At 41.3% G+C, this 25286-nt stretch overlaps 3 protein-coding genes across 5 annotated transcripts; all 3 read right to left on the bottom strand.

The window, feature by feature from the left end:
• Positions 1–341: 341 nt before the first annotated feature.
• vgf (VGF nerve growth factor inducible) lies at positions 342–5146 on the bottom strand. The gene is made up of 2 exons (XM_034557216.1): positions 4909–5146; positions 342–3130 (listed from the first exon to the last, which is right to left on the bottom strand). The coding sequence occupies exon 2, from the start codon at positions 3078–3080 to the stop codon at positions 906–908; it is 2175 nt and encodes a 724-aa protein (XP_034413107.1). The 5' UTR covers positions 3081–3130; positions 4909–5146; the 3' UTR covers positions 342–905.
• A 3548-nt stretch (positions 5147–8694) lies between these two features.
• On the bottom strand, positions 8695–17773 carry ap1s1 (adaptor related protein complex 1 subunit sigma 1). 3 transcript variants are annotated; one of them, XM_034557156.1, is made up of 6 exons: positions 17650–17766; positions 17433–17510; positions 14831–15009; positions 11975–12083; positions 11755–11892; positions 8695–10748 (listed from the first exon to the last, which is right to left on the bottom strand). In XM_034557156.1, exons 3-6 carry the CDS (start codon positions 15007–15009, stop codon positions 10701–10703), a joined length of 474 nt encoding a protein of 157 aa, XP_034413047.1. In that variant the 5' UTR covers positions 17433–17510; positions 17650–17766; the 3' UTR covers positions 8695–10700. The 3 variants fall into 3 exon arrangements, with proteins under 3 accessions (XP_034413047.1, XP_034413046.1, XP_034413048.1); XM_034557155.1 differs by having other exon boundaries at positions 17433–17773; XM_034557157.1 differs by lacking the exons at positions 17433–17510; positions 17650–17766 and adding an exon at positions 16140–17200.
• Positions 17774–18199: 426 nt separating this feature from the next.
• Positions 18200–23052, bottom strand: serpine1 (serpin peptidase inhibitor, clade E (nexin, plasminogen activator inhibitor type 1), member 1). Its single transcript, XM_034557515.1, has 9 exons — positions 22924–23052; positions 21302–21540; positions 20953–21177; positions 20637–20831; positions 20339–20537; positions 20117–20217; positions 19917–20003; positions 19140–19223; positions 18200–19033 (listed from the first exon to the last, which is right to left on the bottom strand). The coding sequence occupies exons 2-9, from the start codon at positions 21537–21539 to the stop codon at positions 18993–18995; spliced, it is 1170 nt and encodes a 389-aa protein (XP_034413406.1). The 5' UTR covers position 21540; positions 22924–23052; the 3' UTR covers positions 18200–18992.
• Between the last annotated feature and the right edge of the window lie 2234 nt (positions 23053–25286).

Genomic DNA, 25286 nt, shown 5'->3' with positions numbered 1-25286 from the left:
TAGTAAAAGAGCAGTATGTGCCTCCACCACTGCGTCCTTTTCTGAAGGCGTCAAAAGAATGCCATATAGAGTTTGGTCAGGGTTTGGCGCCATAGCAACAAGGTAATTGAAGTTATGCACAAGGATGAGTCATCCGAGCTATTATAGTGGTGTTAGTGGCTTCCACAGTCCTTTGTATGAAATATGCTTTTTGCTGCGTTATATTTTATGATGAAGAGCTTGTGTGAGTATACATAATGACAATGTGCTGTTCTGCTCAAATGATTTTTCTGCATCTTCATACAAATACAAAAAAAAATGATACATTTGTATAAAAATGTATTCTTTTTTTTTTTTTTATTAGATAGCGAATGTCTTCCGTACGAGGCCATTTTGAGAATATGCATGAAAGGTGAGTCGGTTGTGCACTATATGGACAAAAGGTGGTCATTCCAGAAATAATATGTTTATGAAATATTGTTCAAATTCCCCTGCCTCAAGTAATCACACATATTCTCTTTTGAGTTCAGACAGTAGAACTCCATAAGCCTCCAAACGTTTACCAGCATTTGGTGCCGCTTACGATCTGACTCTGGAACAGATTTGTTGTTGTCGGTCGAGGTAACATATTCATGTCCTCCTTTGTTGGCATTGTGAAATGTCCAAATGGAGAATGTTTCTAACTGACCACATACGTCCCGTGTCCCCACAGAGCAGGAGTGTAGATGTGTATCTTTCCCGTCCTATCCTATCAAAGTGAAAATAAAGTCCTCTTTAATGTCCTTGTCCAAATCAAAACTAAGCAGGAGAAAGGAACTTGTTACATATATAAAACAAAACCGAACATGAGCAAAATAAGATCACGAAGAAATACTTTTCTGCCCATCTCTCGTCTTTCCCCGTACTCTTGCTCCCTCATCCCCCTTTCAGGCCAACAGTGGCCTCTTCATGAGTATCTGCTGGATGTATTTCTCCAGATCGTCACGGTTGCTGCTCTCTTGCTGCTTTCTATCCACGTAATAATCTTCATTTCTCGTTGTTGCCGGTGCCGCCGGGGTTGAGTAATAATATTTCTGCTGAGGCGGAATCACAGGCACTCGGAGAGGGGAGCGAAGTTTAGGGATGTGTACCGGCTGATACCGGTAGCCGGTGTAGTAAGGCCTCTGCCGGAGGACTGCATGAGGGGTCCTCATCCGGGGTTGGACCCAGCTGTGGTAACGGCGTTTGAGAGGGAAAGAGTAGGTGTCGTCCACGGAATTCCCAAGGAAGTTGTTGAGGGTGAGAGCAGGTTTGGGGACATAGTAACGGGGTTTGGGTCTGGGGGGAGGAGGGAAATATATAGGGTAGTAGTCTGGGTACTGCTTCCTCTGGTAGTAGGAAGGGTATGTGTAGGGGTACAAAGGGTAGCCAGTCCAAACTGACTTGGGTGATTTGTGCCAGAGGTCCTGTTTGATTGACAGAGGCTTCTGAGGTTTGGGCCAACGATTCTGATTGGCTAACAGAGGCTTGGCAGGTTTGCTCCAGAGATCCTGCGACTTGGTTGGCGATTTCTCCTGTAACCATGTTTTGAGGAGATTGACAACTGGGGAGGGTTGCTTAGAGATGGGGAAGCTATTCTGACTGGTTGGAATCTGCGATGCTGAGAAACCATTGGATGACGAGAACTGGGAAGAGAGTGGAGTTGGAGGTCGTTGCCAACGAGATGCCATCTCGGGCGGCACGTCTTTCTTCTTTTTCTTTTCCACATCGCTGATGATGTCCACCACGTCGTCGGCAGGGAGGTGGAGCTTGTTGGAGATCTCGATAAGCTTGTCGATGGTCTGGGGATCGATATCGTCCTCCTCCATCACCTCCTGCTCCTCGTCGGACCTCTTGTCCTCCACGGCGTTGGACAGGGACGAGCTGTACTTCTTGTTCCCGTTGTTCTGTTTGACCATGTAGCGCAGCAGCATGTCCGAGGCGATGTCGGCCAGCTTCTCCTCCTCCATCTTGGCTTTCTGTGCCTCGGCCGCCTGCCTCCTCATCTCCTCCTGCTCTGCTTTGGCCCGAGCCTCTTCCTCCTCGGGACTCAACACCTCCTCATCTTCCTCTTCCTCCTCATCATGTGGTTCATCTTCTTCCATCACCTGCTGCTCTGCCGGTTGCTGCGACTGTGCCGCATTACCGCCAGCGTAGTTATTGTCCTCGAAGTCATCCATGAAATTGCCTCCCCTGAACGTTGGGAAGTTCAGGCCTTTCTGCGTCTCCTCCTGCCATTTCAGTTTCTTCTTAGACATGCTGAGGTCGTTACCTTTGTTGATTGGTGTGATGTCGTTGTAGCTGCTGTAACCTCTGCTCTCTCTCTGGTTTTCCTCCGAGTCTCCCTCCCTCTTAGTGGCCGTGTTCAAACGAGGAAACTCCTTCATCATTGTCTCGAGGTTCTTGAGCTCCTCGGGGCTGAGTTGCTCCTCCTCCTCCTCGTTGCTGCCTTGTTCGTGGCTGTCTGGCCCCTGCTCGGGGGCAGCGGCCTGCCCGTTCTCCTTCCTTCCATCCAAACTAGGGGGCTGCCGTTCTGCTTGGACCTGGATTGCATGACTTGTGGTGCGACTGGTCACCTTTTCTGTCATCTTCTCTTCTTCTTCTCGAGCTTTCAGCCTCTCCTCTTCCTCCTCTCTTTCTCGCTTCTTCTGCTGCGAAGCCATCAGCAGCTCCAACTCCTGTCGTCCATCTCGGTCTCTGTCGGCCCCCTCCATTGTTCTCACTTCTCTGCCCGCTTCATCATCTTTAACCTCCCCCATCTCAGCCTTCATTTCTCCTTCCATCCCATCGCGCTCCCCTCCCTCCCGCCTTTGTTCTACTTGTGAGTGATTCAGGGCCTCCAGTAAAACTGCCGCTAGTGTTTTGGGATCCACATCTTTGAAGAGCTCTTCCTCTTCCTCTGCATCTTCTTTCTGCATCGATCCTGTCTCCTCGTCTCTTCCAGGCGGAGGAGCATCTCTGTCCGGGTTGTCGACATCTCCAGGGGTGTTTATCGGCTTGGCGGTGGACAGATGTAAGAAGGAAGCCCCTGTCAGGAGGACTAGGAGGGTAAGGGCACTTGAGGCATCGTGGTACCCAATCATGGTCTCTCAGAAGAGGGTCTGCTGTAAGCAGCGAAGGGGATCAGAAATGCCTGGAGGAGAGAAAAAAGCACAGAGCCACATCTTCAGTTTAAATAACTCATTAAAAAAAGCTTGACCTGCAGCACAATGTCATGACAAAAACAGCAGTTCAGGAAAGAAATGCTCCCAGTTGTGTGAAAGTCTTAAATCTCAAACGTGTGCTCTCAATGTCATCTAGAACATATTTCCCAACTGATTGTCAATGGAGCAGCTCCACACTCATGTTTGTATAAATATAAATATAAATAACATGTATTGATTTTGAAAATGGGCCTAGTTCCCCTTTAAGTTAACCTCTTATTCCTATTTCACATTTGAAAAATAGAATCCGCTTCTTTTTTTGAAACCCCCCCACAGTTCAGCCAATGAAGAGCCACCTCTTGAAGGGACATGGAAGCACGTACGTGGCTCTCCAGGAGCGGGACCGCTGCACCACATGATGCAGGAACATCATGAATTCCGCTCGGCAACCAGCTCTTCTTTTGCGTGGACCAGCGACACACTGCCTATCGCTAAGTGTAGCAACAGCGCCTTTTTTTTCTCTCTCTCTCTCTCTCTCTCTCTCTCTCTCTCTCTCTCTCTCTCTCGTTATATATATATATATATATATATATATATATATATATATATATATATATATATATATATATATTCATGTTTAATGCTGGTGGAGAGATGATGCAAGACACCATCAAACATGTCGGAAACAAGTTGATTTGTGATTGAAAAATCTTCCATTTAACAATAACCAATAACAGACCACAGGGCACGTTCTGCAGGGGAGGTGGCTGATTGCAGCGGATGCGTGATGTGTGATGCGTTATGTGCAAACACGCAGCGCGTGATTGAATGGCTTTATCTCATCCTCCGTGCAGCAAACAGCTGTATTATAAGAAACATTATGTATTATAGGCAAAATGATGTATTATAAGCAAACAGATTGCAGGAGCTTTAGGCTTCATGGACCGAGCAGGTCACCATGTTGATGCCAACAAAGCGGATTAATAATCCGCCTCTGCGAGCCATTAATCAAGAACAACAAAAAAAAAAACTGTGAGAAATGGAGCCACCTCCAGTCTTGTGGCAACATGAGTAACCTGACAGCAGCCTACACACTGTAAAGCTCCAAAAAAATACAAAAAACAGCAATCACGGACGTCAGTGTTATGCAGACATTTTAGACACGACAAAAGGGCGGTCACTCTGGATCATAACCTTTCTTTCTTTCTTAAACCGTCACCTTGATGCACACAAGGCAGCTTCGTTCTACTTCATTTTCATTCTGGTTATTTTGGCAAAGCAAGTCATGATGATGATGGCTGGAGATGACGATAATTGATGATGATGATGATGATGATGATGGTGAGGAGGAGGGGGATCACACAGCCACCTCTATGTTGACCAGAAGCAAAGGAATATGGAGTGACAATACATTCATCTCCCACACAATGCAAAGCGTCAAATTAAAAAGCGTTCTTATGTCTATGAACTAAAAAGAAAATGTGTTATTGGATTGTTCAATTAATTTTTTTTTTTTTTTTTTTTTATGGTTTTCTGACTCAATTAACAGACAACTTGAACCCAACGAACAACAGAAACCACTCTCTTTTCAACACCTTTTTTTTCTTCCTTTGGGCTGATCGGCACTCAGCACAGTGAAAACATCACCATTCCCACCCCCACAATATTATAATATATAAAATATAATAACAATTCTCAGTTGTGATGATCAAACAGCCAACCCAACAGGTTTCCTTAGAAGAGAAAGTAAAGTAATGCTGGAACTTACTTGCAGCTCAGTGGGAGCAGCGGGGATTCCAGTCTCCCCTCCGCGTCACGTCACACTCAACGCTGCAAGAAGTCCCGGCTGTCATGCACACTGCCCGCTGCCTGCACAGTGCGCGTGTCGTTGTTGTGCGCGAGTTGTTGTCTGACGTTAAGTGTCGCCACGGTTGTTGTTGTTGTCACCTATTGTACGAGTTCTCTCCCGGGATTCCGCTTCTCTGGCTCCGTCTGATTTCAGGACCACGGACAGCGGCTGCGGTGCTCTTATACCTCCGGTCCTCCCCGGCCCACGTGATACGTGCGTCAAACGGTCCCCATTGACGTCACTAGACTGGATTTCATTCATAAGATTTTTTGCGCCCCCCCCTCCCCCCCGCCCCTTTTTCGATCGAACCAATTAGCTGCAGTGCTTGCGCTGCTGAATGAACAGAAGCTGCTGAATGAATTCGCAGTTTATGGCCCTCCGTCTCTCTGCCTGCAGGGCCGGACACGGCCTCTTTGGGGACCAGGACACGTGCGTGATTCCAAGCAGCATGTCAACAATGAGCTGCGTGAAAAGAAAAAAAACCCAGCACAGATGGGAATGCTATTTGTTAAATATGATTGCCCCATGACGGATTGTTTCCCTTCATGAATTCACCCCCGATCAACATTCAGCGGTCTCTAATCGAGGGCCCGAGGGGGCCTTTGTAGAGTTCGAGGGGGTACTTCAGATGTTGTCCCAAAAGGGGAAAAGGTTTGAGGAAATTGTATATATCAGATGTATCAGAATTGTCTTATCAGACAGCATTAATAAAATCACATTCCGAAGCCGTATTTTCCATAAATTGTATACATATATATATATATATATATATATATATATATATATATATATATACACATATACATACACATATATATATACACACACATATATATATATATATACATATATATACACACATATATATATATACATATATATACACATACATATATATACTGTATATACACACATACATATATATATATATATACACACACATACATATATATATACACATACACATATATATACACATATATATACATATATATACACATATGTATATACATATATATATATACATACATATATATACATATATATACACATACATATATATATATATATACATGCATATATATACATACACTACCGTTCAAAAGTTTGGCGTCACTTAGAAATGTCCTTATTTTTCGAAAGAAAAGCACTGTTTTTTTCAATGAAGAAAACATTAAATTAATGAGAAATACACTCTATATATTGTTAATGTGGTAAATAACTATTCTAGGTGGAAACATCACATATATATATATATATATATATATATATATATATATATATATATATATATATATATATATATATATTGTCATGTCCAGGAAACTGTCAGGTTTGGTTAATTAGTTTTGTGTCTTGTGTCCATGTTGTCTCGTGATTTCCTGTTTTATTTTGAAAGTCAACTCTCCTCTTGTTTCAGGCAACTTGTTCCTTCCCCTCAGTGTTTTTCCTCTGGTCTGATTGTCTGCCTCGCTCCTGATTGTTTCCACCTGTGCCCTCACCCTGTGTATATATTGTCTGCGTCTTCCTTTGTCCTGTGCCAGTTCGTCTTGTCTTTTGTGCCAGAGAACCAGCCATTTCCATGAAATTCACCAGGTATTTATATATTAATATTTTGTTACTTTGTTCATGTAGATTTTCTGTTTGTTTGTTCCAGTTAATTAATTAAATTTTTTGTTGTTACTTTGCATTGAGTCTGCGTATGGGTTCTAGTCTTTGTTCGGTCATGACACATGTGTATGTGTGCTTGTGTTCTTCTTTTTACTCTTTTCCATTTGATCTTTCCTTTCCATCCCTCTTTTATCTTTGATTCTCATTCAATGTTCCTCACTTTGCAGCTATACAACTTCTTCTTGATGCTTTTACCCGTTAACATGTTTATACCTGAACATATATCTTGCCTATACTAGTTTATTAATTGTATCCATATTGCACATCAGTCCACCGCAATGTAATATATATTACTATCTTAATTCATTTATATTATATTATATATGTTTTAATTACATTTTATACCATCAGTGCTGGGAGCACCAGAACAAGAACTCCTGTCAAAGAGGGATAATCATATAACATATAATGGTTATGCACACGACCGATGAGGAACTTGAATTTGTTGCTTTCTCTTCCACGACAAAACATATTTAATATATCAACGGTGCATGCATATAGAGTGCAACAAAGTTATGATGTGATTAGTGAAATTATTTTGTCAACATTTGCGGCTGCAGCACCCCCTGCTGGTCAGAGTCACCTCGCCAGATTCAGCACAACAAAGATGTGACACTTTAAGCCTCATCCTACAAAGTATACTACCAGGTATACGTGCTGGTTTAATTATTATTATAATAATTACCATTAGCACTTTGTCAAAATACAAATATGAATGTACGTCCACTGGTGAGGAGATCAGGGCTGAAAGAAACCAAAATGGACCCAAACAGGAAATGAACAGCTTTGTTGACACGTCAATAACTTCCTCTTCTGTACCTAACAGACACTCGTCATGATTGTTAGTTAAACATGAATATTAATGTCCATTTGGAGTCTTCCTCTCTTCTCATCCATGTGGCACCCATTCTTTACTGCACTAAAACTATCAGTGGGGATTGTTTTTGGAAAGAACTGTAGTTTTGCAACATGTTTTAATTATCATGACTTCCTGCTGAATACACACGTTGGCAGAAACACAGGCGGTTACACAACATCCAGACACACCGTTTAGTTTAGCTTAAAACAGTTTATTCTTTATAAAATTACATTCTCACACACACACACACACACACAGAGTCCCTTTAGCCTTTTGCCGTATCACATTCACCGATCTTCTTATTCTATTCCTCCAAGGAACCAAACAACTTTCAACCATAGATTTCAATCTAAATCGTCTCTCTTTCACGTGAACACATTATTGGATCAAATCAGCAAATTGATAAAGTCAATGCACACGATGAGCCCATTGACCGAAAGACAAAGTTAAAACTGGCCATTAAATAGAACCTCATCATTATTCAACACACAAAGAGAGTCTCTTTGAAGGGTAGCAGAGGTCAGAGTTACGATGGAACCTCAGTATGTAAAATGTACAGAAGAATATCTGAACATCAGGAACCCACTTTCTGAAGGCTCTGTCCATGGAAACAATCCCACTTTGTGTACCACAGAGTGCCTTCACAGCTGTTATTGCATCACAAAGACACTCGGCGTGTTCACACTGGTTCCCTCGACAAAAAAAGACATCGGGATTCTTCGGATTATTGCAGATGATAAACTCTGTGGCAAACAAACATTTTCAAGTTTTGTCCAGCAAGAAGATCTTCATGTTTGAAGTCAAAAGCTGACGTTAGGCTATAAACAGACTACACCGTGACATGACTTCACATCCGGAAGGCTGACGTCCAGTGACGACGTTTTGTAGTCTCATTAAGCTGCCAACCGCCTTTAAGACACGTAAACATTTTTAAATTCACCGGAGGGATGTTTACGGTCGTATATCTTCGGTGAACAAAAATCTCTTCAGCTCGTGTTAACCAGATCTTCAGGGACCGAACCAAAAACCCATTGACTTCAAGACCCGGGAACAGGAAGTTCAAAAATACTCTTCAGAAAGTGAACTGTCAGAGAGATCAGGGATATCACTGACAGCAGAACTCAGAGGAACATGTTCAAACCAACAGTGTACAAGAACTTTAGGGGCCACAGGAATGAGGATACATGTTTATTCTGAGATTCAAATTAAAAGTGTGAGAAACAAAAAAAAAGGGCGACACTTCTCAGAAGTCAACCAGTTGACCCATGAGGCTGCTCCACACACATCTCCATGTTCTCTTCCATTTGTTCCACTACATGCTGACACGGTAAAGCATCCAGATCACATGGTGAGCCCTTAAACATTCAGAGTTCAGCACAGTGAAGCAAAGGCCTGCTTCTTCACACTGAATGTCCTGCAGCCTGTCGCAACCATTGACCTCTGCCCTTTCTTATCGTCTTCCACGAGGTACACATGGAGGTCATTTGAGGATGTGGTACTTCCTCCAGAACTTAGTGTTTCAGTTCAACATTTACGGAGTTCTCCATCCACGCAAAAGAGCACGAATGCCCCATCAGAACATGAGCGAGGTCCTGAGAGGACATTATATAAATTAGATCCCTGCATTATGAAAAACATGCATACATTTTGAGGAATTAAAAACAAGGATTGACAAATGTAACAAACACCAAAAGAAAACAAATTAATGTTGAGCTATAGCTTTTAAGAAGATATTTTCTGCGGAAAATGATAATTCATAATTTTTTCTTTAGGTACCAGATCAACAGTCTATGGGGAGTTAAAGGGAGAGTTTGGATTGTTGGAAATGGGGTTTAAAAGTATGAGGTGCCGCTACACCGGCACCTCTCATCTACTACAGTAGATGAGTCTGGAGCGTTTAACAAATGCACTTTGCTTCAATAAAACGTCCGTTGAATAAACTTAAAGGACGAGCACTTAAATGTGATCCTACTCGGTTCCTTCATGGACGGCCATTACTCAACTATAAATAGCAGTAACAAACACTCACTCAAACGTCCTTTCATTCCGTCTCTGCAGTTGCTTCCAGCCGTCTGGAGGGAACTAAGCGGAGTGTGAATATTCTGAGTTGCATAAGACATGATGTGTCCATCTTGTCTGGTACACGACGCATGGCTCGTATGTAAAGGAGTTATTTGAGTGTCTTTGGTTTTCCTTCACCCTGGACCCAGCGCGTTGGGTAAGATGGCAGACACAGGAGTGACTTCCGACCTCCGAGCAGCAACACGCTGCCTTCATGTTTTAAAATCATCAAGTGTAGATCAAATAACTGAGCCGAAGAACAAAAGGACCATTCGGTGTTCTTACTGTGGTCGTTACGACGGACAAAACTACAAAAATAGTGTGTCATTAACCAAAGTGACCCTCCACACAAACAAGAGGCGTTGTGCGAGACCAACACTCGCTTTGTGTTTTTCCCCGTCTCGTTTTTTGTTTTCACGCACATGATGGCAAACGCTATAAAAACAGGATAATTTAAAACTGAATTTATATATTTTTTAAAAAGGTGATATTCTATAGTTTTCTTGTCACCAAATCTCATGTGCAGACCTAAACCAACAATCAACGTATCCCACTATCAGGCATTGTGCATTTGTGTAACAAAGCTTGATGCATCGTCTTCCACTGGCAGAGAGAGAGAGAGCTCCGTTATTACAACACATCAACATGACTTTCAAAAGCACACACACACACGTTTTTAAACATGAATGTCTTCAGTAGGAACCAATGGGTTTGGAAATGAGTGTCACATTGGTAGTTTTGGTCTTTTCATGAGACCAACAAAAAATATAAAAGGAACATCAAATCCCAGACGTGGTCTCAGTCCACATTCAGTACCTTCAAAACGAGGTTGTGACTGTTCACGCACCTCTTTGCATTAAAGCATCAGTCTGACTCCAACATCAGCATCCACTGATTCAACCATCTGAAAAGCCAAAAGGTGGACTCCATCTCACCCCTTTAAAAACCTGACCCCACACACACACACACGCACACACGCACACACACACGAGAGAGAGAGAGAGCCTGTCAACTATCCTCCGTTAACTGAGTCTCCCCCACTGTTAAACGCTGTACATCAGTCCCAGATTCTGCCCGCCCCCGCTTTAGTATCTAAAGTCTCTTAAGAGCCTGTGGTGGACTACGCCAAGCCCATTTCCTCCAGCACACTCCTGGGGGACTCGTCCTCCTGTAAAGGGAAGCAAAGAGACAGTAGAAGGGAGGACTCACTTAAAAAAAACCAAAGGACAAAAATACACATCAATATTTCATGGGGCTGCCATAGAGGTCCAGACAGTAACATTTTCTATTACGCATTATAAACTATCATAATCTGCTTATAGCATTGTATAATTAAAGTTGCAAGCCCTCGTAAATATTCATAATGCTTTATAACAGTCATAATCCATAAAGCAGATTATTAGGATTTCATTATATTTCCCACTTTAAGCATTCTGAATATTTACGAGTATTATAAATACAATAAAGTGCTATAAACAGATTATAATATGATTGTAATGCATTATAGACAGGGTTACCATACATGTCACTACAAGTTGCATTATGCCATGAAGCCACCCTGAAACGTTCACTGACAAAACAGTCACGCACTGAAAGGTCTGTTCAGATTCATAACTGATGTTTTTGTATAGAAATATAAAGGTTGCAAGTTTTTCATATATTTTCTCATTTTTTTTAACCCTCCATTATGACCAAATAGTTCCAGGAACTAATAATTTGAGGTCAGGCTCACATCGTACGATAAGTCGTTAAAGTCAAAATGCTAGAAGTCCCGTCCATATTTCGTAGAATAAGTCGATATTGTAAAAATTATTGTGGTCACGTCCATTTATCGTACAATAAGTTGATAACATAAAAATGATCGGGGCCCCGTTTATATATCGTATGATAAGTCAATGACGTAAAACTGATCGGGGTCATTTTTATATATTGTAAAATAAGTTGATAACTGTAAAATGATCAAAGTGATGTCCATATATCTTCCGATAAGTCGTTGGCGTATAAAAGACATGTCTATTCCTCGTCTTAACGATACTTCCAGCACTAAATGGTAAAGCAGGTACGGTTTGTGTTTGACTCATGTTTGAGAGGATTCTTACATTTTAGTGATGACCAGCTAACTGATATATAAAATAGAACTGACCCCTCCCCCCGGTGGGGGAAGCCAAGGTTACCTCCTGCAGCAGGTCGGCTTGTTCGATGGCTTTGAGGACGCTCTTCTTAGACGTATCCTGTATCTCTCCTCCCATCAGGAACTCATCTAGAATGAAGTAGGCCTTCTCAAAGTTAAAGATGATGTCCAGCTCACACACCTGCACAAACAAACACAAGTCAATAATGTTTTCTAAAGCAGGGGGATTCTTCTTCTCCTTTAGTGTAGCTGTGTGAACTTACACTGCCAAAGTATTTATCCAGAAGCTCTACGAAGCGGTGGATGACTTCAAGTGTGATCAGCTCGTTGTCCTGCTCTTCAATTGCACAACAGAAATACAGGCTGGCATACCTGTATGAATACACAAAATTTGTTTTTACATTTTACAATAGATTTCAATGTTTCCATCTGACAGCTTTAACCCTTTCATTGTGTTTTCAGTTCATGAAAGTAAATGGTGACATCTGTAAATGTCTTCTTCAGCATTTGGTTGTAATTAGCTCCGCCCTGCCGAGTGCTAAACCAAGATGGTGACGGCCAAAATGCAAAACTGCATACCAAAAACCAATGGGTGACTTCACTCGTATATAGTTGAATGGTAATATGAGCCAAACGTTTTGGGGAGCTCTGATTGATAGACTAGTAGTTCATTCTCAGCTAAAGGAAAACAGGACAACCTTGAATTCCAGACCAACATAACCCTTCCCATGACTGTTTGTTAGGTTTTCCTAGATGTTTGGGAACCAAGAGCATGATTAACGAGCTTACGTTGACTTCTACTAACTCACCATCATGTTTACACTAATTACTTCCAACTGATTCGGGGAACTTCTGTTTTGTTTTCCCATCACAGTTTACAACCCTTTATTGTTAGGTTTCTGTACTGCCCACGACATTCTCGAACAATTGTCTATAAAACATACCAATTTCTTAGAGCCCGTGGTGACATCATCACACGGCTTGTTTCTACAACCCAATAATACTAAATTTACTACAATAGAAGACTAATAAGTATATTTTCTCATTTGAGGGAAAAAAGCAATTTAAGTCATTATCAAAATAGCTGCCGATTATACTTCTGTTGATCGATTAGTGGACTAACTGTTGCAGCTATACTCTCCAGATATGAAATATTTTATTTGAAGAAATGCCAGGCAAAACCCAAAAAGGGTTAACAGGAGGATTGTGAGCAGCAGAGCTGCAGTGTTCCCTCAGTCTTTCCCCACTGCAGGAAATCCCTCTATGCTAAACTCATCGCCCACGCACCCGCCCATACACACACAGCTTGCTTTTGTTAGTCCACCTCTGCATTCTGCTGGCAGTAATGAGCCCTGACACACACTGATCAGAGTGTGTGTGTGTGTGTGTGTATAAATGAGTGGAAGGCTGGGTTTCACCCTTTCTACCCACCTAAAATCTAATGATGCTCAGCCCACATACAAACAGACATGAACTTGTATTGGTCTGTGGGAGGCGATCTTAAGTAAAGAGTAGACCAGACAATCTGCTGCTTTCCTGAAGTCAAATTCTATTGTTTTTACTGTGACACAGACATTATTCATCACTGATGTCAAATCGGTGCTAAAATCAAACCCAAATTAAAAGGTATGTACACAAAATGTTTGTCTTGCCTCAATATAAAAATACCAATATTGTAACAGCACCATGACAACCTAAAACATCAGGAAAAGTAATGACATTATTGGTGAAAGGCGGCAATTTGGCCGCCATCATCTTGGTATACGGCCGACGCCATCTTGGCTTTTTTGCAATCGATGACACCGATCCATATTTGGAATGCGGAGGAGTGACGTAGCCACAAGTACGGATAGTGGCAGCCACCTGTCAATCACAGTAAGATCGTCCTTAAGCATACCATGCTTTATGGTTCATTTACTTAGACTTCTATACAACCAGAGGAGTCACCCCCAAGTGGTCAGTAGAGAGAATACAGCTTTAACACATGAAGCATAGACTTCTATACAACCAGAGGAGTCGCCCCCTGGTAGCCAGCAGAGAGAATGCAAGTTTTTATTTAAGAAACTTCCGCATCAGCTTCGCTCAGCAGAACCGGTGGTTTTTGCCTGGTTCATACATTTTAATATCCAACCAGGACTGGAGAAACTCCTAATTCAGATCAGCTCACCTTCATTTGTCACATTGCTGCTCAAAACAGGTGAAATCCCTGCAGAGATGAATACGAGCAGGACTGTAAGCTGTACTCCCTCTGAGCCAAATGCTCAGACGATATTTAAGTTACCACTAGTAAGCAGCGACAGTGTATTTGTCGAGGGCTTTTATTGTGAGAAGGTAACCGAGAGAGAGAGAGAAGCTGTACATTCTCCACCACCGGCCATGAACATGAAGCAATAAAGTGTTTGCCGTCTTGGTTCAGTCAACTCTGGCACGACTCTTAAATATTTTTGTCATATTTGAGAGTAAGTCGATCTATCAATCTGTGGGTTTTGAAGAGTGAACAAATTAAAATATGCCAACTTGGGCTCTGAGAGATGTATATCTCTACTTTACTTTTTCCTGAACAAAACGATGAATCAAGAAAACAAAATGAAAATAGAAAAGCTTCACCCCTAGTAATGAATTATTAGCCATTAAATAATCAACATTAATCAACATTCACTATCGTCCTCTCTTCCTGTCTTATTTTCATATTATTACATGTATTTTGGCAAAATACATATACATGTAGTTTCACTGTTCTTTGTCATCAGTGTAATTTATTAAGTGTTTCATTATTTGGGAATTGTTTTGATACTTAAAAGCTCAATGGTGAATAAAAATAATCCAATGATTAAAAATTACTTTTGTTGTATTTTACAGATTCAAATTCATGCGTTATATGCATATCTTAGGGCTTTGATATAACTGATATTCAAAGAGCCTGCTGTGTTAAATAAACACTAGAGTGCACCAATATTTGATTTGCTATTTAATAATGAGCACTTTTTAATAATGAGGATTGACATGAATAAAGCTGGCCAAACATCAAAAAACTCTTTTATATTACCAGCCAATGATGGGAAAAAGGTCTTGAAGCTCCTTTATCAAGACAGTTTATGATTGTAGCGTCACCTTCATACCTTTTATAGACAATCTTGAGGTCCCTCCACTCCAGGAAGCTGCACATCTTTGGTTTGCGGGCGAGCACGATCTGCATCAGCTCCCTCACCATCTTCTTCTTGTCGCGCTCAGCCGTGGCCGTGTACCACTTCTGCAGTCGCAGCTTCCCCTGCCGGCTGAAGAGCAGCATGAAGCGCATCTGCACACAGACGGAGGGAAAGAACAGAAACAATTAAAGCATTAAAGACAAAAGGATTTTCTTTTTTTCAGTGCTGATTATCCCAAAGTGCAGACCTGGTTGAGAGTTGATGATGAATAATATAGAAGCACATTAAGCCAGAGTTAAGGTTTGGGGTTTTAATGATCCATCTATTTGAGATTTTGCCACAGTGGTTGTGTTATGGTATTTTCATTTAATATCTGTGGCTGTATTGGACCTTTGCAGGCAGAGTTATAAATAAATGGGCTAGTTTACGGTCATATTGGAATAGTATATCATTCTGCTTAAAAACTATTCTCACACATTCTCAAACACTACTTTGAGCCTTTATCTCAACTGTAAAGGCCTTATACTGTATGTGAGATGGAGAACTGTAAAAAAGATAATATACTAATGTTTTCTTTCACTTATTATTTCCAATTACTTTGACTCTACAGAAGAAAAAGTTTTACATGAAAAGCCTTGCAGCAGCTTAAAGGGAATAATCCCTTAGCAGAATAACCCGAAAGCAGAAAAATTAAGTAAAATAAAAGTATATCAATAGTGACCACTAATGCAAATTAAATTACATTCATCATTTCAAGAGAATTTCTTTATCCACATCTTCCAAAATCACCTTAACTTTTGAAGGCAAATTATTCAGTCCATCAAGTCTCCGAATAGAAAACAGACAATATCACACCAAACTCTCACAACTGTTTTTTCATCTCCCATCGGTGTCAACTAGGATTTGGAGTACGAGTCAATACGTAGTCCTGGTCCTACGTTGAATCTGAACGGACCACAACGACCTCCACGGCACTGGGCCGACATTAAAATAAAATAATCACAAACATGACACAAGCTCATGGTTTAAATTGACATTTTGATTAATGCCTCTTAAATGATAAGACCTCCACACAGTTTGGTGCGATATGCTCCCGACACACTCACAAACATGTACTGCGGCTACAGAGAGCGTACGGTAAATGCACATAAACAGATCGATTACTAAACAGGTGCAATTTGCATTCACAGGCAAATACCATGAATATCAACACACACTACAGTAAAGCTCACGCAGCCCTAACACAAATCTACTGGAGCTCATACGAGTCATCTGTACTTACATCCGCCTGCCACCAGTCCTCTGTATGGTCTATGTGACGAAGACACGGTGTGGGAGGTGTTCATCCTGTTTGCTTTACGGCCGCAGCGTAGTTAAATAGTGTTTGACGAGCCTTCTTAAAACTCGTCTGTTGGTTCAGTGCAAAGAAAACACAAAGAGTGTGTATACTGTATTTACAGCACCACAGTTGACCACGTGTGGCCATAATGACAAACTATGGCAACGTTTTTACATCCGACTTATGACTCAAACAAGTTGACAGCTCGGCACCCTAGCTGGATCCTGGAGGTCCAGATTCAGACATTTAAAAAGGGATCTGCTTTTGACAACGCTAGGCCACTAAACTGCCTGCTGCCGAACCTTAGTCTTTTTGGACGGGAAGACAGAATCCATAGAAAATGACATGTAGTGCTATATGTTCTCTGAATAACATGTATAGCCCGGTGTAATTAGGGGGCGACCTTGGCTCAGTGGTGGGCAGGGTCATCCTTCAATCAGAGGATCGGCGGTTCGATCCCTGGCTCCGCTAGCCCATATCGATATGTCCTTGGGCAAGACACTTAACCCAAAAATTGCTCTGTGTGTGAATGTTAGTTACTGCTGATGTACAGGTGGAACCTTAGCCTCTCCCATCAGTGTATACATGGGTGTGTATGGTTGAAAGACATCATGTAGTGTTAAGGTGCTTTGAGTGGTTGGACGACTAGAAAAGCGCTGTACAGGTCCATTTAAATGACATACACAGTTTATCGGACGATATCAAGTACCGATCTCAGTGTTTAACTAATTAGCTGTGTGTGCATCACTGTATAGAAGATTGAGGTTATTATTGTATGTGTAAGGCAACATCAGACCTGCTTTCCTAACTTTGTAAAACAAAATGAACAAAATAAATACATGAATAAATTTGACTGAATTGTTATTTATTATAAAAATAATGAACCATAAACCTGCAACTTTGTAAAACAATGTTTAACAATTGACAAGAGTTAGAATTCCAGCATATAATGTAGGGAAAGGCTCTCCCACCCACGACCTGACTATTACCTTCAACAACTCAGTGTTGGCCCCGACTCCGACTGCCAGGAACCTCGGTCTGACACTCGACAGTCAACTCATACGACAAGTCAAGAATACGACCTCTTCTCACTCAGAAGACGGCACATCTTTAAATTCAGTCAATCATCATGCTCAACTTCTACATTGCTGAATGCCATTAAAACGCTGCCAACATTACACGGGCCACGCGTCAATTAAAACCCTTAAGTGTGAGAAAGTAAAGACCATTTCCCACCTTATGCTGTTCTCCGGCCTGTTAGCTCGCAGGCTACGATGACGGGAGCCAGGTGAAGGTAACGCAGGTGGACACTTCCTGAAACCGTACACCTTGCTAGCATTAGCTTAGTACCGACGCTCTTGCCCTCTCTTTCAAGCGAAGGAGAAGCAGCAATTTAGCATTTATTTTTTACTTTAACAAACTACTCGAACGGAACAGACTATAGTACGTCTACCCTTCTGGTCCACGGAAGCGAATACACCGCAGCTAACGTTGACAGTACATGTCTCTGCCGAGTACCGTACTATAGGTAAGTAGGGCTGGACCCATTCCCTGCTACACTGAGCAGTTCCGCTTCTGGTGAGCATGCGCAGTCTGCTTTGTGTCCTTATGCCCTGAGTATCGCTTCTCAGGTAACAACTCGGCTTGATGCCAAGAGGACTTTCATATTTTCCGACATTTGTTAATCTCGATTTAGTAGTTTAGCCTGACAATTTAGGCAATGTATTTTGAAAAATATATATTACATTTTATTTGTCGGTGGTTCTTCAAAATTGTGCAGAAGAACATGCAGAAAAATGTTCAACAAAGTGATAACATATTAGTTACATAATGTTTTTCCTTAATATGATGGTGAAACAGTCAAGTTACTAAAACTGAACACGTAGGCCTATTAATCTTAATAGAGCAATATAATTTGAATGTTTGGATTGAATTTGAGTGAACTTGTGAAGGTGTTCATCTCTAACGAACACTTATGTTGAAAAAAAGCTAAGACTTGTTAGTTCAGAGTCAGTATAGTATGTTTATTACTGTATAGTGTCTAAATAAGACTGGAGTTACTGGTGTGGACCCATACTCTCTTTAAAATAGTGAAATTAGGGTTAAATACTCTGATAGATGTTCACCTTTTTGAACAAATAATGAGCTTTATTTACCTTCTCAGAATATAGATTGTACTGAAAGCTTACATCGTACTAATGAAGGCCTGGTTAAGTCCTGACTTTTGGATTTTTGAACACAAGAGGTCAGCGTGAACCTCCCGCACATCTCAACGCCACAGAAATAACACGACAGCTTTGTAAAAACATAGTATTTTAATAAATATAAATAAGGAAAAATACAAATGTAACTCAGCAACAAAATAGGCAATAACAAAAATAGATATTAGAAATAACATAGAACAAAATAGATAAAAATACATCTTTGGGGCATGGGGGTGGGGGAGGGGGGGTACTTATGCAGTGCATTGGTGTCTGTTGTATCAGACTTAATTATTTAACTTTCCTTCCCTATGTCTATCTGTCTTGTCAACCACAAACATTCAGAGACATAAATTATTGGCAAACTCTCAGTCAAATCATGTTTCTATTGTCAGTCGTGGTAAATTCTGTTAAGCATGTCTTAAATAAAGCTGTTAGTGAATCAGTCGGTCCAGTCAAAAGAAGTACCCTGTACAGCGGGTCTATTGTGGTCATCATGTGTGTGGTCATCATGTGTGTGGTCAACATGTGTGTGGTCATCATGTGGAGCATGAGCAGCAGTAGTCAGACACAGTGGAACGGAGCCCTTTTACTGTTATTGAGGCTGGTTGAAGTGACCCATGAACAGAACAGCACCTAGGCACAGGAAGTAGAACATTAGACACACCACCCACTCTGCCCCGGACTGCCCAGTTGGCGTTCCAAAATGGGATTTAAAAATAAAACGGACCAGGAGTGTTACCTGTTTGTTTGTGCTGGATGAGGAAGAGGAAGGGCCGGTCCAGAGTAATCTCCTCCACCGCCATGCGAGAAAACATCACGGCGACTAACGGAGGGAGGGGAGGAATGAAAAGTCAGTTTGTTATAACTTGATTAAACACAAAATATTTTGTAATATATGGACATAATATTATCTGAAATAATAAAAGTCATAATATTTGTATGGATTGCACTTTACAAGACAGGGCAGTTATCACCACCTTAAGTTTATTATCATTTCATATTACTGTGTATGTTCTCAGACCCTTTTGCACCAAGCATTAGATTACAGATCGGACAAGGCCGTGGTAGTAACCTGTCAATCACCTTGTATCCCCGTCCTAAAGCATACCCTGTGTTCTGGTCTATTTGACTCTGAATAGACCATCATTTACGATCATGCTGTATTGAAGAAGACTTGTAAACTAGAGATTGAGACCATAAACTCATGTTTACAAAATTTACTGAGGGAATACATCAAGAGAGAAGTAGAGTCATTTTATATAGACTTCTATACAACCAGAGGAGTCGACTCCTGAGGATTATTAGAAAGAATGCAACTTTAAGGAACTCCTGAATTGGTTTCACTTTCCCAAAAATAGGGCTTCTATTAAGCATAACACTTTTTTAAATCCTTAATAGGAGCCCTAATGCGTGCTAGAGAAAATATCCATTCTCTCCGCACTACTCATAGAACTCTAAAACTCCTCATTGTGTGTGTGTGTGTGTGTGTGTGTGAGAGAGAAAGACTTAGTATTACCTGTTGCTGCTGCTCCCTTGGTTCCCTGCTCATTCACCTCGATCTTCACTCTCTGCAGAACCTTCGACACGCACAGCCTCTCGTCAGCTGGAGGGCAGAAACACACACAGGTTGGATACACATTTCATCTGAAGTCAAAATACCCGCTGTTAGTCCCCGACTAACTATGGTCTTCCCACTGAAATAGGAGGTTAACTTACTGGTGATGCGTGTGAAGTCAGCAGTAGCCAGGTTGAACATGTCTCCCAGACCCATGTTAAGCAGAGCAGTCTTCAAATTCACCTCAGAGTTCAGGATAAACCTGCGAAAAACACACACAGACCCTCAGTTTTCATCCTGGTTGCCTGGTTGCTTATAGTTCATTAGAAAAGTACTTTTAAAATCAGTTCATGTAACAATCCATATGTCTGACTCTTTCTCACCTGGGCATGGCCAGCTGCCGCTTGACATTCCTCAGCTCCGTTCTCCACTGCTTAATCCTCTGGCTGCTCAAATCGGAACTGAGCGTGCTTAGTTGAACCTCGGGCTCAAATGGCGACACTAGGAGCATGCTCAGTGAGTCACCCTTGTACGGTACCTCAATGACATCGTAGTCCACCCCATTGGCAGTCACAAACTCGCCTGTTGACATTAAGGTGAGGGAAGTCAATGTGAGTTTCTAAGCAGCGCACAGTTTGTCATCATCCAAGTTCAGATCCTGGGTCAGTGTGTTTGACCTACCGTAGTTGTAGCGGTTGGCGAGTCTCATCATGTGCACGGGCACCTTGCTGCCATTGGCGCAGTGGAACATCCTCTCCTGGGTCATTTTGGGGTCAAAGGGCACCTTCCAGAGGCCCTGGAAGTGCAGGGCATTGAGGATGACCAGGCGGGTCTCATCGGTCAGAGATCCGGATGCAAAGAACTCAGGGATGGCACCTGCGGGCGAAAAGTCACCAAAGAGGAGGTCACGACGGATTCAAAACATGTATCGAGCAAAGAAAGTAGGCCACTTGATTGAAATTGCAGAGGGATCCTGCAGATGTTAAGCAGCTTGTACCTGCAGTGTGGTCTGAGACCCACGAGTTTATGATGCTGACTGCCTGGTCTGGCTTGGTGAAGTCCACCTGGTTGGGATGGGTCTGGAAGGCCTTGGCCAGGGCCCGGCGGTACCCCTTCTCCAGGCTCATCTTCCTCTCCACCATGACCCCGCTGGCTGTCTCCACCCCGTCCTCACTGGACAGGTCTCGCTGCAAGAGGCGCTGCTGGCGAGACATCCCTCGCTCTGGAGGAGAAAATGGATGGTTACTACAACGATACATCATTATATATACTAATTGCTTTCTTCTGTTGCATTAATCCCTTTTTCCTGACAGAACCCTGAATGTTTGAATGTATGCACCACCCACCATGCAGAGAAAAGCCCATGGCAGCAGTTAAGGCCCTGCGGGTGTTTCCAGATGCGCCGAGCTGAGCCATGGCCAGGACAGAGGACACGCCGTACGGGGACAAGGCCACGTTCTGGTCCACAGAGTCCCGGGCCAGCTGCGAGAAGACCTTCAGGCCAAAGTCGGTCTGTTTGTCCAGCAGAGAGCACATTGCCGCTCCGCTCAGAGTCAGCAACAGGGAGATGTGCACGCAAAGCATCCTGGGAGAGAAAGTACAGGTGTGAGTTTAAATTTCCAAATGTGAGTAAGTTGTAAGTTGACAGTGGACCCTTCTTTTGTTTTCTTAATATTTCTAAACAGCTCTTTGTCAAACAACTTGTGCTGTATTGATGCACATTAAATGTTGCCCAATGTGTTCTCTAAAGGTACTGTTGGGAAACAATGCGCGCCACATTAGTTTGTGAGTCTTTTTAAGGAGGAACCGTTGGATTGCTCAACACCTGCAGAGAGACTCTAAACAGCTGGCAGATGTTTTCAATCAAACTTCTGGGCAATGATTCCACATCAGGAGCTTGAGAAATCTTTGTTTTATTTTTTATTTTATTCCTACAATAAAACATATCTAAAAATGTGGTTGTCAACCCTGCAGCTATTTATGCTAAGATCTGTGTGTGTGTGTGTGTGTGTGTGTGTGTGTGTGTGTGTATGTGTGACTCATGCTGGATGGGCATTCACATCAGTGTGTCAACTGGAAAGTCTGTGTGTGTCAGTAACCTTGGCTTTCCACTGCAGACATCAATAGTGCATACTGTGAGTACAGCGTACTTTTACATAGTGTGGCCGCTGAGGTCAGAGGTCGGCCTCTGTTTGCACAGGACGTCACTTCCAACTTCCCAGGTGAATAGGATAAATATTTGAACTAATAGATTTCACCATGGAACTTCCCCTGTTGATTTCTTACACTAAGCCTTCTGAAAATGGTTGTTGACATATTAGAATCGAAGGCTTTTACAGAGGGAATCTCTTTGTATCACTCCATAAATCAGACAGCCAACAGCCATACACATCTATTCCCACCATGTTTTTAGAAATATAAATGTCAGGCTATGAATGATATATGAACAACTCATCAGTAAAAACATTCAGAATGTAGATAGGAATGAAATGGGAAAGTTTGGTGTATGTAAATACTCCTGAAGTGGATATTTTACATTTTAAAGAAACTACGGGGGAATAGGGTGAAGAAATGATCTAGTTTTCTGAAATGTTACGAATTTAGGAGAAATATACAGACGCATATAGACAAAGTAGTAAAATAAACAATTAAATGCGTATTTTACACTGAAAGAAGACATGGAAGAAGAATTAAATCTGGAATTAAATAAATATAAATAATTGAAATTTTTTAATGCCATATTACTGTCACAGAAAGCAACACATTCATCAAATAGGAGTGGAAGACTGCCTGAAATTCAGTGATGACAGTATTCCTTGAGATGTGTGTGTGATTATGTTAAGCTCCCCAATGTAATAAAATAGTTTGTAGTAATAATAATAATAATGATTTTACATTTTTTAGTATTAGCTTTATATATCTAACTTCAAAAGCTCTAAATGTTTAGTCCAGTTGTAGTTCTTCTTACCTTTTGGTTGAAAAGTTTCAAATGTAGGTCAGCAGGTCTGCGTTGTTTCAGCGTCTGTCTGCTGCTCCAGTGAATGACTGAAGGACTTTCGCTGTCTTTATATAGTGGAGCTGCATGGTGTGAAGCGTCCCCCCCCTCCCCGCCTCCACCACACACAGAAGTCATTAGAGAGGATGATGTCATCTGACGCTGTCTGGACAGGCTTCCTTTTCACGAGCACACGCATCCCCCTCCCCGTCTGCCTGTCTCTGTTGCCCCAAAGCATGACAGAGCATATGGAAAGTCACTTGGCTGTTTTCACTGTCTCAGTCAAACACAAACACACACACACACACACACACACACACACACACACACACACACACACACACACACACACACACGCACACACACCACTTTGGCATGTTTCACCTGCAGAAGATCAGCCAGTGGAGGCGATGGATGTTATGTTTTATTGTGAATAGAAGTATTTTTGCCATCTTGATCATTAGTTGGGATTCCAATTTGCCTAAAGTTTCTTTTAACACTTTGTCCAAAAATGTACTGGCCAGTTACAACACGCCAGTGAAAAAAAAAAAAGGTTTTAAAAAAATCGTGTTAAAAGGTTTTACACTTTTGATGCTTATTTAAATGAAAAGACGCTAATCAGTTTAGAAAAAAATGCAAAACAACAATGAAGATATGTTCTTTATGTTAAGTTAGTAATTTATATTATTGTTGGAAAATTTCAAGAATAAACTTTTTTTTTAAGAGTAAATTGCTCCTACCTTCACATTAATCTGCATTATTAGTGTATATAGGTACCTTCACATTATACTGCATTATTAGTGTATATAGGTGTATATACTTATTGTAAGTCGCTTTGGATAAAAGCGTCAGCTAAATGACATGTAATGTAATGTAATATAGGTACCTTCACATTATACTGCATTATTAGTGTATATAGGTACCTTCACATTGTTCTACATTATTAGTGTATATAGGTACCTTCACATTATACTGCATTATTAGTGTATATACTGTAGGTACCTTCACATTGTTCTACATTATTAGTGTATATAGGTACCTTCACATTATACTGCATTATTAGTGTATTCACATTGTTCTGCATTATATAGGTACCTTCACATTGTTCTGCATTATTAGTGTATATAGGATGCCAAACATGTCCAGATTGTTCCTGAATTAGATCAGAATTATATTATTAGACAATGTTATTTGTTAAAGTTGTTGCATGGCTGTGTGTTTTTAGACAACAACATTTGACAATGTTCACTTGTAAAAAACGGCATTTGAAGAAAAAAGTAAGCCAACAAACAAAGTATTAATTTGCTATTGGTATTAAAATGTTGACATCTGGACTGTAATGATAATGTTCACATTTAAAGCAACTTCAGTTTTTGCAGATTCGGTTTTGCAGATTCAAACCAGCTGTGCTCAGCTAACTTGTGCAAGTCCTCAGTGGGTACTACGTCCCAGTATCCAGTGGTACCGGTTGGGGGTTACAACTACTCAGGCATCATGTCATGGATGGAATTCATCATCACGGATTGATATTAAGATAAATTATTCAAAAGTTATTTTGAGGTTTCAGGATACTCAGCACAGTCTCATCCGATTTTTAAAAAAAATTTTTACTGAAGATTTATTACCCAACACGGATGCTTCAATCTGTACCCCCCGGGGCTTTAACATTAGTCCACGCAGTCACTCTCTCAACTCTCACTTTAGGGGGGGTGTGAAACATCAGAACACCAAATTTGGTCGTGGCTTTCAGCATTCCTCATCCCGCTAGTCACCAAGCATCTGGTAGACATACAGAGAACGGTAATCAACACAATGTTTCCAAATTTATCTGGAATGAGAGAAAAAACTTTTTTTCTTGTAGAAGCTGAAAAGCAAAGCTCTCTGTGTCTGACACAACTTTGATGCTACCGAGTGCTTGATGTCTAACTTTTTGTCCTTCAGTGAAAAAAGGGCAAACTAATGTATCCATAAGGTGTTTCGGCATGGCAAATACTAAACCATAAGGGGCAGGTACAAACACATTACAAGCGGACATGTTTTCTCACTTTTCTCTAGTGGTACAGCCTCTAACGATGCAAACAGTTTTGGGCTTTTATTTGTCCGGATTCGTATTTTGAGCCATCTGTCTCAGGGATTTATTTCTGCAACATCTGTGTTTGGTCAGTTATGGTTAATGTAGAGCAAGGGAAATATGGTAGTTATGTTTTTTTTGAAAAGCAAACATTGTCAGAATAAGAGGGAGCCTCCACACCCTTCTCATATAATACTTCTTACATCCGCACTGAACGTTGGCAATAAACATATGTTTTCATGTGCGGAATCGGTCAATATGGACA

This window comes from Cyclopterus lumpus, chromosome 18, assembly GCF_009769545.1.
Source record: "Cyclopterus lumpus isolate fCycLum1 chromosome 18, fCycLum1.pri, whole genome shotgun sequence".
NCBI classification, from domain to species: domain Eukaryota; kingdom Metazoa; phylum Chordata; class Actinopteri; order Perciformes; family Cyclopteridae; genus Cyclopterus; species Cyclopterus lumpus.
The sequence above is the reverse complement of the archived record's forward strand: the minus strand, read 5'-3'. Positions and strand labels throughout refer to the sequence as shown.

What these genes read in the sequence shown, in the direction of transcription:
- vgf (XM_034557216.1), bottom strand. Translation starts at nt 3,080, where the DNA reads ATGATTGGGTACCACGATGCCTCAAGTGCCCTTACCCTCCTAGTCCTC.
- serpine1 (XM_034557515.1), bottom strand. Translation starts at nt 21,539, where the DNA reads ATGCTTTGCGTGCACATCTCCCTGTTGCTGACTCTGAGCGGAGCGGCA. An exon ending in CATGGGCTTTTCTCTGCATG is followed by an intron (nt 21,178 to 21,301) that starts GTGGGTGGTGCA and finishes TTTCTCCTCCAG; the next exon opens with AGCGAGGGATGTCTCGCCAG. An exon ending in CGGCAGCTGGCCATGCCCAG is followed by an intron (nt 20,218 to 20,338) that starts GTGAGAAAGAGT and finishes TGTTTTTCGCAG; the next exon opens with GTTTATCCTGAACTCTGAGG.
- ap1s1 (XM_034557155.1), bottom strand. Translation starts at nt 15,009, where the DNA reads ATGCGCTTCATGCTGCTCTTCAGCCGGCAGGGGAAGCTGCGACTGCAG. An exon ending in TGGATAAATACTTTGGCAGT is followed by an intron (nt 11,893 to 11,974) that starts GTAAGTTCACAC and finishes TTGTTTGTGCAG; the next exon opens with GTGTGTGAGCTGGACATCAT. An exon ending in AAGCCGACCTGCTGCAGGAG is followed by an intron (nt 10,749 to 11,754) that starts GTAACCTTGGCT and finishes TTCCCTTTACAG; the next exon opens with GAGGACGAGTCCCCCAGGAG.